Here is a 19,015-nt window from a genome sequence, read left to right as displayed (position 1 = left end):
ATTGGTGGATCAGCGGTGGGGTACAAGACTTTGCATTTGCTGGACTACTCAGCCAATACCTGATCACACGACAAATTCCAAAATTGTCATTAGAAATTGATTTTTGCAATTTGAAAAGTTTTCTAAATTCTTAAAAGTCCTGCTAGGGCCTTGTGTGTTAAGTCCCTGTTTAGCATTGTCTTTTAGAGTTTAAAAGTTTGTTAAAAGTTTGAAATTAGATTCTAGAAACAGTTTTAGATTCTTTAAAAAGTCTTCCAACTCTTAGCAAAATAATGTCTGATACAGAGATGAATGTGGTGGAACTCGACACCACACCTTACCTCCATCTTAAGATGAGGGAGCTAAGGTCTCTCTGTAATATCAAAAAAATAACCATTGGCTCCAGACCTACCAAAATTCAGCTCCAGGAGCTGTTGGCAGAGTTTGAAAAAGCCAACCCCTCTGATGATGACCTCACAGAGGAAGAAATTAGTGACTTGGAGGCCAATGTCCCTCCTCCAGTCCTAAATAGGGAGAACAGGACCCCTCAAGTCCTGTCTCCAACTGTGTTAGTCAGAAATAGTGGGTCCCTCACAGGAGGGTCCCACATTTCTGAAATCACTGAGGATGCTCTCAGTGAAGATGACCTCCTGTTAGCCAGGATGGCCAAAAGATTGGCTTTAGAGAGACAGCTCCTAGCCATAGAAAGGGAAAGACAAGAGATGGGCCTAGGACCCATCAATGGTGGCAGCAATATAAATAGGGTCAGAGATTCTCCTGACATGTTAAAAATCCCCAAAGGGATTGTGACAAAATTTGAAGATGGTGATGACATCACCAAGTGGTTCACAGCTTTTGAGAGGGCTTGTGTAACCAGAAAAGTGAACAGATCTCACTGGGGTGCTCTCCTTTGGGAAATGTTCACTGGAAAGTGTAGGGATAGACTCCTCACACTCTCTGGAAAAGATGCAGAATCTTATGACCTCATGAAGGGTACCCTGATTGAGGGCTTTGGATTCTCCACTGAGGAGTACAGGATTAGGTTCAGGGGGGCTCAAAAATCCTCGAGCCAGACCTGGGTTGACTTTGTTGACTACTCAGTGAAAACACTAGATGGTTGGATTCAAGGCAGTGGTGTAAGTAATTATGATGGGCTGTACAATTTATTTGTGAAAGAACACCTGTTAAGTAATTGTTTCAATGATAAACTGCATCAGCATCTGGTAGACCTAGGACCAATTTCTCCCCAAGAATTGGGAAAGAAGGCGGACCATTGGGTCAAGACAAGGGTGTCCAAGACTTCAACAGGGGGTGACCAAAAGAAAGGGGTCACAAAGACTCCCCAGGGGAAGGGTGATGAGACAACCAAAACTAAAAATAGTAAAGAGTCTTCTACAGGCCCCCAAAAACCTGCACAGGAGGGTGGGCCCAGAGCCTCTTCACAAAACAATGGGTACAAGGGTAAAAACTTTGATCCCAAAAAGGCCTGGTGTCATAGCTGTAAACAGCATGGACACCAAACTGGAGACAAGGCCTGTCCCAAGAAAGGTTCCACTCCAAACTCCCATCCAGGTAACACTGGTATGGCTAGTCTCCAAGTGGGATCAACAGTGTGCCCAGAGCAAATCAGGGTCCACACTGAAGCTACTCTAGTTTCTGAGGGTGGGGTGGATTTAGCCACACTAGCTGTCTGGCCGCCTAACATGCAAAAATACAGACAGCAACTCTTAATTAATGGGACTAGAATAGAGGGCCTGAGGGATACAGGTGCCAGTGTCACCATGGTGACAGAGAAACTGGTTTCCCCTGGCCAATACCTGACTGGAAATACTTACACAGTCACCAACGCTGACAATCAGAGAAAAGTACATCCCATGGCAATGGTTACTTTAGAATGGGGAGGGGTCAAGGGCCTGAAACAGGTGGTGGTCTCCTCAAATATCCCAGTGGACTGTCTGCTTGGAAATGACCTGGAGTCCTCAGCATGGGCTGGGGTAGAACTAAAAACCCATGCAGCAATGCTGGGTATCCCTGAACTGGTGTGTGTGAAAACAAGAGCACAATGCAAGGCACAGGGTGAACAAGTAGAGCTGGAGTCTGGAAGAATGGCCCAGCCTACCAAGAGGAAAGGAAAGTCAGTTGGGAAACCAACTGCAACACAGCAAAAGAAAGGGAACCTCTCTTCTCAGGAAGAAGTTCTGCCCTCTGAGGGAACTGGGCCTTTGGAGCTTGAACCTTATCAGGTTGAGCTCTTAGGCCCAGGGGGACCCTCAAGGGAGAAGCTGTGTAAGGGACAAGAAACCTGTCCCTCTCTTGAAGGCCTTAGGCAGCAAGCTGCTGAAGAGTCCAAAGGCAAGAAAAATGGAACGCATAGGGTCTATTGGGAAGATGGACTCCTGTACACTGAGGCCAGAGACCCCAAACCTGGTGCCACTAGGAGAGTGGTAGTGCCTCAGCTGTTCAGAGAGTTCATCCTAACATTGGCCCATGACATTCCCCTTGCTGGACATTTGGGACAAACCAAGACGTGGGAGAGGTTAGTCAACCACTTCTACTGGCCCAATATGTCCAACATGGTTAAGGAGTTTTGCCTCTCCTGCCCCACCTGCCAAGCCAGTGGTAAGACAGGTGGGCATCCAAAAGCCCCCCTCATTCCACTCCCAGTGGTGGGGGTTCCCTTTGAAAGAGTGGGTGTGGACATAGTTGGTCCACTAGAACCTCCCACAGCCTCAGGAAATCTGTATATCCTGGTAGTAGTGGATCATGCTACCAGGTATCCTGAAGCTATTCCCCTTAGGTCGACTACTGCCCCTGCAGTAGCCAAGGTCCTCATTGGTATTTTTACCAGAGTGGGTTTCCCTAAGGAGGTGGTGTCTGACAGAGGTACCAACTTCATGTCAGCATACCTAAAGCACATGTGGAATGAGTGTGGAGTGACTTATAAATTCACTACACCCTACCATCCACAAACTAATGGCTTAGTTGAGAGATTCAACAAGACATTAAAAGGCATGATCATGGGGCTCCCAGAAAAACTCAAAAGGAGATGGGATGTCCTCTTGCCATGTCTGCTTTTCGCTTACAGAGAGGTGCCACAGAAGGGAGTAGGATTCTCACCCTTTGAACTTCTGTTTGGTCATCCTGTAAGGGGACCACTTGCCCTTGTTAAAGAAGGCTGGGAGAGACCTCTCCATGAGCCTAAACAGGACATAGTGGACTATGTACTTGGCCTTCGCTCTAGAATGGCAGAGTACATGGAAAAGGCAACCAAAAACCTTGAGGCCAGCCAACAACTCCAGAAGTTTTGGTATGACCAAAAGGCTGCACTGGTTGAGTTCCAACCAGGGCAGAAAGTCTGGGTTCTGGAGCCTGTGGCTCCCAGGGCACTCCAGGACAGATGGAGTGGCCCTTACCCAGTGCTAGAGAGGAAGAGTCAGGTCACCTACCTGGTGGACCTGGGCACAAGCAGGAGCCCCAAGAGGGTGATCCATGTGAACCGCCTTAAGCTCTTCCATGACAGGGCTGATGTGAATCTGTTGATGGTAACAGATGAGGATCAGGAGGCAGAGAGTGAACCTCTCCCTGATCTTCTGTCATCAGACCCAAAAGATGGCACAGTAGATGGAGTGATCTACTCAGACACCCTCTCTGGCCAACAGCAGGCTGATTGTAGGAGAGTCCTACAACAGTTTCCTGAGCTTTTCTCCCTAACCCCTGGTCAGACACACCTGTGTACCCATGATGTGGACACAGGAGACAGCATGCCTGTCAAGAACAAAATCTTCAGACAGTCTGACCATGTTAAGGAAAGCATCAAGGTGGAAGTCCACAAGATGCTGGAATTAGGAGTAATCGAGCGCTCTGACAGCCCCTGGGCTAGCCCAGTGGTCTTAGTCCCCAAACCTCACACCAAAGATGGAAAGAAAGAGATGAGGTTTTGTGTGGACTACAGAGGGCTCAATTCTGTCACCAAGACAGATGCTCATCCAATTCCAAGAGCTGATGAGCTCATAGACAAATTAGGTGCTGCCCAATTCTTAAGTACCTTTGACTTGACAGCAGGGTACTGGCAAATAAAAATGGCACCTGGAGCAAAAGAGAAAACAGCATTCTCCACACCTGATGGGCATTATCAGTTTACTGTTATGCCCTTTGGTTTAAAGAATGCCCCTGCCACCTTCCAAAGGTTGGTGAATCAAGTCCTTGCTGGCTTGGAGTCCTTTAGCACAGCTTATCTTGATGATATTGCTGTCTTTAGCTCCACCTGGCAGGATCACCTGGTCCACCTGAAGAAGGTTTTGAAGGCTCTGCAATCTGCAGGCCTCTCTATCAAGGCATCCAAATGCCAGATAGGGCAGGGAACTGTGGTTTACTTGGGACACCTTGTAGGTGGAGGCCAAGTTCAGCCACTCCAACCCAAGATCCAGACTATTCTGGACTGGGTAGCTCCAAAAACCCAGACTCAAGTCAGGGCATTCCTTGGCTTGACTGGGTATTACAGGAGGTTTGTGAAGGGATATGGATCCATTGTGACAACCCTCACTGAACTCACCTCCAAGAAAATGCCCAAGAAAGTGAACTGGACTGTGGAATGCCAACAGGCCTTTGACACCCTGAAACAAGCAATGTGCTCAGCACCAGTTCTCAAAGCTCCAGATTATTCTAAGCAGTTCATTGTGCAGACTGATGCCTCTGAACATGGGATAGGGGCAGTTTTGTCCCAAACAAATGATGATGGCCTTGACCAGCCTGTTGCTTTCATTAGCAGGAGGTTACTCCCCAGGGAGCAGCGTTGGAGTGCCATTGAGAGGGAGGCCTTTGCTGTGGTTTGGTCCCTGAAGAAGCTGAGACCATACCTCTTTGGGACTCACTTCCTAGTTCAAACTGACCACAGACCTCTCAAATGGCTGATGCAAATGAAAGGTGAAAATCCTAAACTGTTGAGGTGGTCCATCTCCCTACAGGGAATGGACTTTATAGTGGAACACAGACCTGGGACTGCCCATGCCAATGCAGATGGCCTTTCCAGGTTCTTCCACTTAGAAAATGAAGACTCTCTTGGGAAAGGTTAGTCTCATCCTCTTTCGTTTGGGGGGGGGTTGTGTAAGGAAATGCCTCCTTGGCATGGTTGCCCCCTGACTTTTTGCCTTTGCTGATGCTATGTTTACAATTGAAAGTATGCTGAGGCCTGCTAACCAGGCCCCAGCACCAGTGTTCTTTCCCTAACCTGTACTTTTGTATCCACAATTGGCAGACCCTGGCATCCAGATAAGTCCCTTGTAACTGGTACTTCTAGTACCAAGGGCCCTGATGCCAAGGAAGGTCTCTAAGGGCTGCAGCATGTCTTATGCCACCCTGGAGACCTCTCACTCAGCACAGACACTCTGCTTGCCAGCTTGTGTGTGCTAGTGAGGACAAAACGAGTAAGTCGACATGGCACTCCCCTCAGGGTGCCATGCCAGCCTCTCACTGCCTATGCAGTATAGGTAAGACACCCCTCTAGCAGGCCTTACAGCCCTAAGGCAGGGTGCACTATACCATAGGTGAGGGTACCAGTGCATGAGCATGGTACCCCTACAGTGTCTAAACAAAACCTTAGACATTGTAAGTGCAGGGTAGCCATAAGAGTATATGGTCTGGGAGTTTGTCAAACACGAACTCCACAGCACCATAATGGCTACACTGAAAACTGGGAAGTTTGGTATCAAACTTCTCAGCACAATAAATGCACACTGATGCCAGTGTACATTTTATTGTAAAATACACCCAGAGGGCACCTTAGAGGTGCCCCCTGAAACTTAACCGACTATCTGTGTAGGCTGACTAGTTTTAGCAGCCTGCCACAAACCGAGACATGTTGCTGGCCCCATGGGGAGAGTGCCTTTGTCACTCTGAGGCCAGTAACAAAGCCTGCACTGGGTGGAGATGCTAACACCTCCCCCAGGCAGGAATTGTCACACCTGGCGGTGAGCCTCAAAGGCTCACCTCCTTTGTGCCAACCCAGCAGGACACTCCAGCTAGTGGAGTTGCCCGCCCCCTCCGGCCAGGCCCCACTTTTGGCGGCAAGGCCGGAGAAAATAATGAGAAAAACAAGGAGTCGTCACTGGCCAGTCAGGACAGCCCCTAAGGTGTCCTGAGCTGAAGTGACTCTAACTTTTAGAAATCCTCCATCTTGCAGATGGAGGATTCCCCCAATAGGGTTAGGATTGTGACCCCCTCCCCTTGGGAGGAGGCACAAAGAGGGTGTACCCACCCTCAGGGCTAGTAGCCATTGGCTACTAACCCCCCAGACCTAAACACGCCCTTAAATTTAGTATTTAAGGGCTACCCTGAACCCTAGAAAATCAGATTCCTGCAACTACAAGAAGGACTGCCCAGCTGAAAACCCCTGCAGCGGAAGACCAGAAGACGACAACTGCCTTGGCTCCAGAAACTCACCGGCCTGTCTCCTGCCTTCCAAAGATCCTGCTCCAGCGACGCCTTCCGAAGGGACCAGCGACCTCGACATCCTCTGAGGACTGCCCCTGCTTCGAAAAGACAAGAAACTCCTGAGGACAGCGGACCTGCTCCAAGAACGGCTGCAACTTTGTTTCCAGCAGCTTTAAAGAACCCTGCAAGCTCCCCGCAAGAAGCGTGAGACTTGCAACACTGCACCCGGCGACCCCGACTCGGCTGGTGGAGACCCGACACCTCAGGAGGGACCCCAGGACTACTCTGATACTGTGAGTACTAAAACCTGTCCCCCCTGAGCCCCCACAGCGCCGCCTGCAGAGGGAATCCCGAGGCTTCCCCTGACCGCGACTCTTTGAATCCTAAGTCCCGACACCTGGGAGAGACCCTGCACCCGCAGCCCCCAGGACCTGAAGGACCGGACTTTCACTGGAGGAGTGACCCCCAGGAGTCCCTCTCCCTTGACCAAGTGGAGGTTTCCCCGAGGAACCCCCCCCTTGCCTGCCTGCAGCGCTGAAGAGATCCCGAGATCTCTCATAGACTAACACTGCGAACCCGACGCTTGTTTCTACACTGCACCCGGCCGCCCCCGCGCCGCTGAGGGTGAAATTTCTGTGTGGGCTTGTGTCCCCCCCCGGTGCCCTACAAAACCCCCCTGGTCTGCCCTCCGACGACGCGGGTACTTACCTGCAAGCAGCCCGGAACCGGGGCACCCCCTTCTCTCCATTCTAGCCTATGTGTTTTGGGCACCACTTTGAACTCTGCACCTGACCGGCCCTGAGCTGCTGGTGTGGTGACTTTGGGGTTGCTCTGAACCCCCAACAGTGGGCTACCTTGGACCAAGAACTAAGCCCTGTAAGTGTCTTACTTACCTGGTTAACCTAACAAATACTTACCTCCCCTAGGAACTGTGAAAATTGCACTAAGTGTCCACTTTTAAAACAGCTATTTGTGAATAACGTGAAAAGTATACATGCAATTTTGATGATTTGAAGTTCCTAAAGTACTTACCTGCAATACCTTTCGAATGAGATATTACATGTAGAATTTGAACCTGTGGTTCTTAAAATAAACTAAGAAAAGATATTTTTCTATATAAAAACCTATTGGCTGGATTTGTCTCTGAGTGTGTGTACCTCATTTATTGTCTATGTGTATGTACAACAAATGCTTAACACTACTCCTTGGATAAGCCTACTGCTCGACCACACTACCACAAAATAGAGCATTAGTATTATCTCTTTTTGCCACTATCTTACCTCTAAGGGGAACCCTTGGACTCTGTGCATACTATTCCTTACTTTGAAATAGTGCATACAGAGCCAACTTCCTACAGTTAATTTTCTCAGCTAAGCACCAACAGCTCATTCTTTCTGTTCATGTCCCCAAAATCATAAGATTGGCATCTTAAAGGTCCAGAACCTCCTCTTCCTTGTTATTGGTTCCACTATGTGGTACAAAAGAGAGAAAAGGGAGACATTGCTGATCTTGGTAATGTAACTCCTATGCCTCGTTCCCATCATCCACCCTCCTATCTGTGCTCCACATTTGTTTCCATTTCCGCCTGCCCACCTATAGACAGTTGAAAGTGGTGCTGAAAGGCCAGTTGCTGTGTCATGGATTTGTTCATGTGAAGATGCCCACGTCTGGTTTCCCTCTTGAAGCTTCACCTCCCAGCATTCCCTCAAAGTAAACAAAAATATGAAGGATCCTGCAGACCCAACTTCCCAGGGTTAATGCATTGAGTAGCGGTCTCTTATTATACACACAGTTCGTTGTATATTATACATGTGCTAAGAATTTTATTATCTGTTAGAAACATGAAGAATTCATGCCTTTAAAAATACATACAGAAAAAATAGTATTATTTTAACTTTGTGTACAATCTAGAAACATGTTGGAGAACAGGTAGATGGTAGCATGAGTGCTTAGGGCTTTTTATGGTCTTTCACATCTGTCAAACTTGTGTTCGCAAAGTTACCACTGTGGACAAAGATTTATACATTGCACCTTCGAACAACTGTAATACTGTCCCCAGTAAATGAGTCTTTCCCAGGTCCGCCTTTGGTTTGTCAATAATGATGGAGTTGACCAGGGAGTGATCCAGACAGACTTGTGAGTTAGCTGATTAGACCTTTCATATAAATCTTGACAGCAGACCAGGGCCTCCAGACGCCGCCACAGTCTGCCTCCTTGTCTGCTTGCACATCATAGGGCTCTGCCGTCTAAGCTGTGCTATGCCTCTGTTTTTGTATATTGTTCAGAGGGTTTGCTACAGTTTCCTAATGGTGTCTCATTTTTTCCCTCGTGTGTATCTAAAGATGAGGAGGAAGCTTCATCAGGAGACCGAAACATCTCGTCCACAATGGTAACGTGATCTCTTTCAGTAACCCAGGGGCTGATGCAGAAGGAAGTCCACTGATTCGTGGGGCGTGAGGGGGATCTTTTAAGTTGAAGAATGATCTTTGATTATATTATTGTGTTTTAATATTGATGAGAACAATTTAACAGACGTTTCTTGGTGGTAGTGTATCAGGAGAGAACAGTGTGAAACTATAGGCAGGGGAACCATCCTTAGCCTGAGAAGTGGCCATACATTAGTCATTTAAAAAAAAAAGTAAGATGCTGTATTCTCACGTTCATGCAATGTTGCTTCTGTAACACTACATGTTTGGAGCAACTTATCTAAGAACGCAACTTATCTAAGAACCGTAGTACGTTGCTAGCACAGAAGATATAAGGCTGGGCATGTCTTCCTGGTGGGGAAATGTTCATGTAAGGATGCGGTTCTCATGCAACTTCCCTTAAACAGTCAGGATCATCCTGTGTGGTGTGGAGAAAATTCCTTCTGCAACCAGAACCTAAAACCACAAAATATAATTGATCATGAGTGGTATGCCAAGGTTTTATCAGCCAATAACCCCTTTTTTCGATGATGTGTTTGTTCGTTGAATAATTTTGGGATCATCATGTGGACATATCTAATGTATGCTGTCCAAGCACCAGGGCAGAACCAGGTGTGCCAGCTAATCACACAGAATCTGTGGTAGAATGGCCTCAATGGTCAAGTATCCGGTGGGCAACTATAAAAAAACAAAACTGTAGAATAAATCACGCTCAAGGGTGATTCCACCTAGTAACAGTTATTAAGTGATCTGCCTAGAACTTGAAGGTAGAACGGCAAGGCAAAATACAGGGGACTGTCTCCCTGTTGCAGAGCCAAGGTAACTGTCTGAGCCACACAATGGTTCATAGAGAAGGCGGTGGAGAAAATCAATGCTGGAAGCCAATTGCATTATCCAGAAGTAGAAAAGAATCTAGGTGCCTGGCACTCTCATACAAAGCAAGGTGCTGTGGTAAAGTTAAGAGAAATCCAGGCCTAGCGAGGTCCCTTTGAAGGAACATGCTCTCCACTGGGTCTCGGAGTCCTGATACCAACTTGAGGGGTACGCCCTTGCACCTTCACCTCATGAGTGATTGGAGGGTTAGCTGAGCTCTGAGCGAAAGTGGCTGTTATTTCATTGTGATGTAGTGGTTTTCAAAGAGGTGTTTATTCAGCTCATGAATTGGAGCAGATTCAAGGTGGTCTTGGTGGAAACCTAGATAGCATTCAACTCCTGAGTGCATAAAAGGAGAAGTCCTGCTACATTGTGTTCTTTTGCACTTAATTTCTAGTCTGATCATGTCCTGACTGTGGTGTGAGCCACCAGAAATGGTGAGCTTGTCCGATAGGTAAGAGGGTGTTCCATTTGTGATGGCCTTTTAGAAGATGCAGCTAGTTTTGCAGATGGTGCACACCAGCAAGGGAAGCCAGTGGAGTTCTGTCACTGGTGGTCCTGTTTCTGGTATGTAGGGTGTCTTAATTGGGATCTCGTAGGGAGGCTGAAAGGCCATGGAGCAAGGTGGTTTTATCATCCAGATATGGGCTTGAAAGGCAGATCTCACGTTGCTTGTGCTGCGACTTTAACTAGCCGCCGAATGTTTGCATGTTCTATGTTCCTTTCCTGGTTGGCTGTTGGAGCCAGCTGCCGGCCTGTGAAGACCATGACAGAGTTTATGCCTGATTAAACTACTACAGACATGACCTGACATTCCTGCCTAATTATTACAACTACTTCTTTAAAATATTTGTATATTAGGTGCTAAATGTTTCAAGGTTGTTAGTCCTTCTGACCATTGCAATCCTAGAGAGCAATTTGTGACTTCTCGTCTGTCTTGGAGTCTTGGTGGCTGTACTACATTGCCAAGCAAAGAAATACAATATAGTAAGTTCTATGTGAAAGATCTTACCCTCTGCGTCCGGGTGCAAACAGGACAGGTCAGCGGGCTGAAGTTCCTGCTGTTAAGGTTCCAGTAAAAAGTCTTAAGCAGCCCTTGAACAGAAAACTCTCCACACAAAAATAAATAAAAATCCCACCGAAGTCACATTGAATGGTGAATTTATCACGTCAAGAGCCCTTGGAGCATAGTTCCATTTGCTACCTGGCATTCGGTAGTCTGTGTCCAGTTCGGGCACAATTCTCCTAGAGAATAGCAGAGGTCACAGTTGTTGGTCTCAATGTTTTTAAAATGGGATCAGTTCTAGTAATGGATTAGCACTATGTGATATGCCCATGGGTAGCAAACTTTAGAGGCGTGTGTGTCTAGTTGCTGATTGTTTTAAAGGTTTCTGTGTGTTCCGGCATCCGTAGGACTTGGGGGACCAACTGGACCCTAAGGCATCCCCATTTGCAACTGGGAAATGGTCTTTTAGGTTAGTTTCCAGCGGCAGCTTTGGACTGTGTTATTTCTTAAACTGTGAGGAGTAGAATATAGGTACAGATGTTTTGAAATTGAGAACAACCAGCCCAAACCAACTGACCATAAGCTCAGTGGCAGAGGGTGTGAAGGGAAATTCTTCGGGTGCTGCTCCAGGGGTAGGTATTTAAGAGACCGGGACAGGGTAAGCCAGCAAATGAAGAGGTAAGAAAACATCTCTGTTTAACCAGGGCCAGGAGCATGCTGTCTGTGGGTCCTTCTTTCTTCTCTCATTCCTGTAGGTGTCTCCAGGAATCCAGGCACTGCCTGCCTTGGCCGGTGCATGCATGGTATCAGCTTGTCTTTGGTTTTCGTGGGCTATGGTAGGCCGATTAGAACTGGTCATAGTCAGGGTATGTATTTGATTGACTGGTGTAGCCAGAGAGCCACCATTGCTATTCTGTGGCCTAAGAAGAGTATTTTTTCTCCTACCACGAAGAGATAAGGGGTGGGGGCTGTGAATGGAAAAACGTATGTTGTTGAGTCCACCATGGAAAATGGATAGCCTGCAGGTAACCCAGCATCACAGATAGAGAGAGAGAGAGAGAGAGTTTGTGTGTGTGTGTGTGTGTCTCTCTCTCTCTCTCTCTCTCTCTCTCTGTCTCTCTCTCATACACAGACACTCACTCTCTCTCTCTCTCTTCCTCTCTCGCTCGCTCTTCCTCTTTACTGGCACCATTTGTTGCACCAGTCACAAACGACATGTTAGTCACGTGCCCCACACACAAGGATAATGGAGCTCAGGTATAGTGGACTGGACAGAACTTGAACGTGGGGACCCAGCAGCACGTCTTAACAGGCCTGCATGTGCAGTCACGTGAAGAGCCTGATGTGAGAGGGCAGTTGCCACCCCCAACATAGGTGAGACCCTTTCAACAAAGTTATGCTGTGCTGTTCTACACTTCTCTTTCAAAGATTAAGCACCTCCATTCTTGAGGTCGGTGACGGCTGAGCGGCTCCGCTTCACCAAGCCCTGTTCAGGATGCCTGTCTCACCGCAGTGTTATTTGCTGTCTAGTTCATGTTTGTTTTGCTTTCCACTTATCTTATGACTGAGCTGACAAAACTTCTCTGGAATGCACTTCTTAGTTTAAAGAAGACATTTATTATTACTTCACCACGAGGTTCCTGAGAGACGAGATTAGTAGGGTGGAAGCACACGTTTAAAAGTAGTCACAGCTATGAAAGCAAAATATATCAAAGTACTTCTCAAATGCAATGTACACAGCAAATACATGTGATTATATTATAGCATAACTTCAAAGCAAAGAATAAAAGTCAAAATTCATCACCGCAGGGCCTATCACTGCTCGTCATCTTTCTCATGCCTTCAAGTTGATGATTCCTGTTCAACTGCGAGAAAGAGATTTTCCACCCAAACGGGAGGTCAGGCAGCTGACGTCCGCTCCTGACTGAAGTCTCGGAAAATTCTCCCGCTGCTGCCCAGGGACACCCCTTATAATGAAAAAGTCAAAACATGCTGGCTACTGTACATCAGAGTGGGAACAGAACAAGCGTTGGAGAGTGGCCAAGTCTCCAAAGCTCACTCGTTCCCAGGGTTAAGCAGAGGGAAAAACACAATATATACGCTCTCTTATCACACTAGGGCTCGGTGAGAATTCGAAATACAAAAAACACAGCTTGGTCTACCATTTGGAAAAACACAGCTCATCTGTAATGTCTCAACTGCAATGTCGAACTCCACGATAAAGCCCAAAGGCAGATAAACTGAATACAAAATGTAATGTCTAATGCCATGTTAAAGCCAATAGGCAGCTAAACTGAATACAGAATGTAATGTCTAATGACATGTTAAAGCCAATAGGCAGCTAAACTGAATACAACATGTAATGTGCTACTGGTGAACATTGAACAACTAATATGCACAGTGGTGAGACACAAAGTCAGTGGTCAAACACATTTAATGGCATAACAATGTTGTAGCTGCAGTAGAACAGATAATATGAAAAAGGAGTTTCTTCTCTAAGAAGGATCATGCTGAGGCTGTAGCAGAACCAGGGTTTTGGCTCTGCCACAGCATTACTACTGCTGTAGGTGGGTGAGTATTGGGGCTGCAGTATGTTCCTTGTAGGCCGTTGTCCTTATAAATAAACTGTTGCAATGAATGCTTTCTGGTTGAGTGAAGTCTTGTGTGGTATGCTTTACAGGGAAGCCGCAGATCGCACCCACCCTCTGCTGATCGGGCACGAAGGATGAACATTAGCAATGGCCTGGAGGCTCTCGCCAGCCTGGTCCACCCAGAGCACACGCAGTCAGGAGTGAAGGTAGGTACTCTGGATCTATAAGACATGAAACAATGCTAAAGTTAAGACGGCTGTCACCATAAAATGCAAAATAAAGAAGCCATTACCACAATTGTTTCAATTCATATTAAAAAGGTTAGCAAATAAAGAAGATCATGATTTTGTTCATTTTTTATTTGTGATGTTTTTTTTTTTTTTTTTTTAATGCCAGCATTTCCTTTTCTCTGTTATGGTGAAAGCCCTCCTTTTGCTGATCTCTCTACCACCACTCTGATTGTCCTTTTATCAGCTTTTAGGTTGAGCATCGCAGTGCGCAAGCGCTGCTTTTCCGACGTATTGTTATCTATCTGGGCTTTTAACTACCCCCACCGCACGCCCATCACTCGCTCCTGGGCTTGCCATTCAAAAATCCTTTATCATCATTGGTAAATGGTTCACGTGTGTCCCTTCTTGGGGTGGTTTTGTTACTGCCTTGGACACCGACCATGTCATATGGATAATTGCACTTTTGCTGATTATGTTTGACTGTGAGCGAACCTCTTTTTCCTTTTGTGTCGCTCCTTCTCGCTCACTTTCAGGGCGGCCGTGGTGCTTTGAATCAGCTCCCTTATGTCAGCTGTTTTACTTTTCATTTTCAATTCATGTGGCAAGAAAAGGAGTGTTCGGTGGCATGTGTAGCTGCAGATACACATGTTGTGCATAGTCCGCCGTCTGGTGTTGGGTCGGAGTGTTACAAGTTGTTTTTCTTCGAAGAAGTCTTTTCGAGTCACGAGACCGAGGGACTCCTCCTCCTTTGTTCCATTGCGCATGGGCGTCGACTCCATGTTAGATTGTTTTTTTTCCGCCATCGGTTTCGGACGTGTTCCTTTTCGCTCCGGGTTTCGGGACGGAAAGATAGTCATAACTTCGGAAAACTACGTCGGTATTGTTTCGTTCGGTATCGGGTTAGAATAGAATCGACACCGAATCGTGAAGAGCTCCGGTAGCCCTTCGGGGTATTTTCGATCCCCCGTCGGGGCCTGGTCGGCCCGACCGCGTGTAACATCGACACTGATGGAACGGACCCCGTTCCGATTCTGTCCTAAATGCCACAATAAATATCCATATACAGACCAACATTTGGTCTGTAACTTGTGCCTGTCGCCCGAGCACAGGGAAGAGACGTGTGAGGCCTGTCGTGCGTTTCGGTCCCGAAAAACGCTCCGTGACCGGCGAGCCAGAAGATTGCAGATGGCGGCCACGCCGACAGGACAACGAGGGTTCGAGGAACAAGGAGAAGAAGAGGAAGCCTTCTCCATCCATGAATCGGACTCGGAAGAATTCGACGTCGAAGAAACCGTGAGTAAGACGTCGAAGCAAGCACCACACAAGAAAACAGACAAGGCCCAGGGGACGCCACTGCCAACAGGCCATGGCTCCACCCATAAAGTAGGTGACCGTCCATCGGCACCGAAAAAGGCCGAACCGGTGCCGAGATTGTCCGACTCGGGTCGAGACACAGGCACACAGCAATCTCGGGACCGAGACAGTGCTGCAGAAAAAGATCGACGCCGAGACAGCGGAACCGAAGCTGCTCGACGCAGAGACAGCGGCACCGAGGATGATCGACGCCGAGAAGGCTCGACTCCGAAAAAGAGGAAATTCTCCTCGGAGCCGAAAACAAGCAAAGACACAGTTTCGGTGCCAAAACGACCGGCAACCGAACCGACTGCCAGCTCGTATTCAGAGGAACAATCACTGTCCTCTCAAATGCGCAAACACAGATTTGAGGAAGAGTTGCAGACCACTGACGTGGACCACACACAAAAGCGAATCTTCATACAAAGTGGGACAGGGAAAATCAGCACCCTTCCCCCAATCAGGAGAAAAAGGAGACTCGAGTTCCAAACACAGGAACAAACACCACAAACAAAAGTGGTTAAAAAGGTAACCCCGCCACCCTCTCCTCCACCTGTAACTCATATATCACCGGCACAGACTCCGTCACATTCACCGGCTCATACCACCATGAGCCAAGATGACCAAGACGCTTGGGACCTATACGACGCCCCAGTATCAGACAATAGTCCTGAGTCGTACCCTACCAAGCCCTCACCACCTGAGGACAGCACAGCGTATGCACAGGTGGTAGCTAGGGCAGCAGAGTTCCATAACGTGTCGTTACACGCAGAACCTGTCGAGGATGACTTCCTTTTCAACACCCTCTCTTCCACCCATAGCACCTACCAAAGCCTGCCTATGCTTCCAGGAATGCTAAGGCACGCAAAGCAGATCTTCAAAGAACCTGTCAAGAGTAGAGCGATAACTGCAAGGGTGGAGAAAAAATATAAAGCACCGCCCACGGACCCTACTTTTATCACCTCACAGCTGCCACCAGATTCAGTCGTGGTAGGGGCAGCTCGCAAGAGAGCCAACTCGCACACATCAGGCGAGGCGCCACCTCCGGATAAGGAGAGCCGCAAGTTCGACGCAGCTGGGAAAAGGGTCGCAGTACAAGCTGCAAACCAGTGGCGCATCGCCAACTCTCAGGCGCTCCTAGCACGATATGATAGAGCCCATTGGGACGAGATGCAGCATCTCATCGAGCATCTACCCAAGGAATTTCAAAAACGGGCAAAACAAGTGGTTGAGGAGGGACAAAACATCTCCAATAACCAAATACGCTCCTCTATGGACGCTGCGGACACAGCTGCAAGAACAATAAATACCGCAGTAACCATAAGAAGGCACGCATGGTTGCGCACATCTGGCTTTAAACCGGAAATACAGCAAGCGGTGCTCAATATGCCGTTCAATGAACAACAATTGTTTGGACCCGAAGTCGACACGGCAATTGAGAAATTGAAAAAGGACACTGACACAGCCAAGGCCATGGGCACACTCTATTCCCCGCAGGGCAGAGGCACTTTCGGCACCTTCCGCAAAACAACCTTCAGAGGGGGGTTTCGGGGTCAAGCCACACAAGCCAGCACCTCACAATCAACACCGTCTACATACCAGGGACAGTACCAAAGGGGAGGCTTTCGGGGCCAGTACAGAGGAGGACAATTCCCTAGAAACCGGGGAAAATTTCAAAGTCCAAAAACCCCTCCAACCAAACAGTGACTCACAAGTCACTCAACCCCTTCACACAACACCAGTGGGGGGAAGACTAAGTCAGTTTTACAAATCTTGGGAGGAGATAACAACAGACACTTGGGTCTTAGCAATTATCCGACATGGTTATTGCATAGAATTTCTCCAACTCCCTCCAGATGTCCCACCAAAAACACAGAATATGTCAAAACAACATCTAGACCTTCTGGAACTAGAAGTTCAAGCATTACTGCAAAAGGACGCAATAGAATTGGTACCATGTACACAAAAAAACACGGGAGTTTGCTCACTGTACTTTCTAATACCAAAAAAGGACAAAACACTGAGACCAATCCTAGATCTCAGAACACTAAACACCTACATCAAATCAGACCACTTTCACATGGTCACGCTACAAGACGTGTTACCACTGCTAAAGCAACAAGACTACATGACAACCTTAGATCTAAAGGACGCGTATTTCCACATACCGATACATCCCTCGCACAGGAAATACCTAAGGTTCGTATTCAAAGGCATACATTACCAATTCAAAGTGTTGCCGTTCGGTATAACAACCGCACCAAGAGTATTTACAAAATGCCTGGCAGTAGTAGCTGCACACATCAGAAGGCACGTATTCCTGTATCTAGACGATTGGCTAATCAAGACCAACTCCCTAACAAAGTGTTCACACCACACGGATTATGTCATACAAACCCTCTACAAACTCGGTTTCTCCATCAACTATACAAAATCTCACATTCTGCCGTGCAAAACACAGCAGTACTTAGGAGCAACAATCAACACAACAAAGGGAATAGCCACTCCAAGTCCACAAAGGGTTCAAAATGTTCACAAGGTTATACAAGCCATGTATCCAACACAAAAAATACAGGCAAAGATGGTATTAAAACTCCTAGGCATGATGTCCTCATGCATAGCCATTGTCCCAAACGCAAGACTGCACATGAGGCCCTTACAACAGTGCCTAGCATCACAATGGTCACATGCACAGGGTCACCTTCTAGATCTGGTGTTGATAGACCGCCAAACATACCTCTCGCTTCTATGGTGGAACAGTATAAATTTAAACAAGGGGCGGCCTTTCCAAGACCCAGTGCCACAATACGTGATAACAACAGATGCTTCCATGACAGGGTGGGGAGCACACCTCAGTCAACACACCATCCAAGGACAATGGGACGTACATCAAACGAAGCTGCATATAAATCACCTCGAATTGTTGGCAGTATTCCTAGCGTTGAAAGCATTTCAACCCATCATAACCCACAAATACATTCTTGTCAAAACAGACAACATGACAACAATGTATTATCTAAACAAACAAGGGGGAACACACTCGACACAGCTGTGCCTCCTGGCACAAAAGATATGGCAATGGGCAATTCACAACCACATTCGCCTAATAGCACAATTTATCCCAGGGATCCAAAATCAACTAGCAGACAATCTCTCTCGGGATCACCAACAGGTCCACGAATGGTAGATTCACCCCCAAATTCTAAACACTTACTTCAAGATTTGGGGAACACCTCAAATAGACCTATTTGCAACAAAAGAGAACGCAAAATGCCAAAACTTCGCATCCAGGTACCCACACAGGCAGTCTCAAGGCAATGCTCTATGGATGAACTAGTCAGGGATATTTGCGTACGCTTTTCCCCCTCTCCCTCTCCTTCCATATCTAGTAAACAAATTGAGTCAAAACAAACTCAAACTCATACTAGTAGCACCAACATGGGCAAGACAACCTTGGTACACAACACTACTAGACCTGTCAGTAGTACCCCATGTCAAGTTACCCAACAGGCCAGATCTGTTAACACAACACAAACAACAGATCAGGCATCCAAACCCAGCATCGCTGAGTCTAGCAATCTGGCTCCTGAGATCCTAGAATTCGGACATTTAAACCTCACCCAAGAATGTATGGAAGTCATAAAACAAGCTAGACGACCATCCACTAGACACTGCTACGCAAGCAAATGGAAAAGATTTGTTTGCTACTGCCATAATAAGCAAGTTCAACCATTACATGCATCTCCAAAGGATGTAGTGGGATACTTACTACATTTACAGAAATCAAATCTAGCCTTCTCTTCCATAAAAATACACCTCGCAGCAATATCTGCATATCTGCAGATTACCCATTCAACTTCACTATTTAGGATACCTGTCATTAAAGCGTTTATGGAAGGCCTAAAAAGAATTATACCACCAAGAACACCACCTGTTCCTTCATGGAACCTCAACATTGTCTTAACAAGACTCATGGGCCCACCTTTTGAACCCATGCACTCTTGCGAAATGCAATTCTTAACGTGGAAGGTTGCATTTCTCATTGCCATCACATCTCTAAGAAGAGTAAGTGAAATTCAGGCGTTTACTATACAAGAACCTTTTATTCAAATACACAAAAATAAGGTA

The 19,015-nt window shown here is 47.0% G+C and overlaps 1 protein-coding gene across 1 annotated transcript in view; it reads left to right on the top strand.

Annotated features, from left to right (window-relative positions):
* LOC138293648 (MLX-interacting protein-like) overlaps window positions 1–19,015 on the top strand; it is a 168,708-nt gene that overhangs the window by 131,632 nt on the left and 18,061 nt on the right. The window contains exons 13-14 of the mRNA XM_069232939.1: window positions 8,751–8,797; window positions 13,394–13,510. Coding sequence (XP_069089040.1) covers window positions 8,751–8,797; window positions 13,394–13,510 — 164 coding nt within the window. The remainder of the gene's footprint in view (window positions 1–8,750; window positions 8,798–13,393; window positions 13,511–19,015) is intronic.

The sequence above is a fragment of the Pleurodeles waltl genome, chromosome 4_2, assembly GCF_031143425.1.
Source record: "Pleurodeles waltl isolate 20211129_DDA chromosome 4_2, aPleWal1.hap1.20221129, whole genome shotgun sequence".
Lineage (NCBI taxonomy): Eukaryota > Metazoa > Chordata > Amphibia > Caudata > Salamandridae > Pleurodeles > Pleurodeles waltl.
The sequence above is the reverse complement of the archived record's forward strand: the minus strand, read 5'-3'. Positions and strand labels throughout refer to the sequence as shown.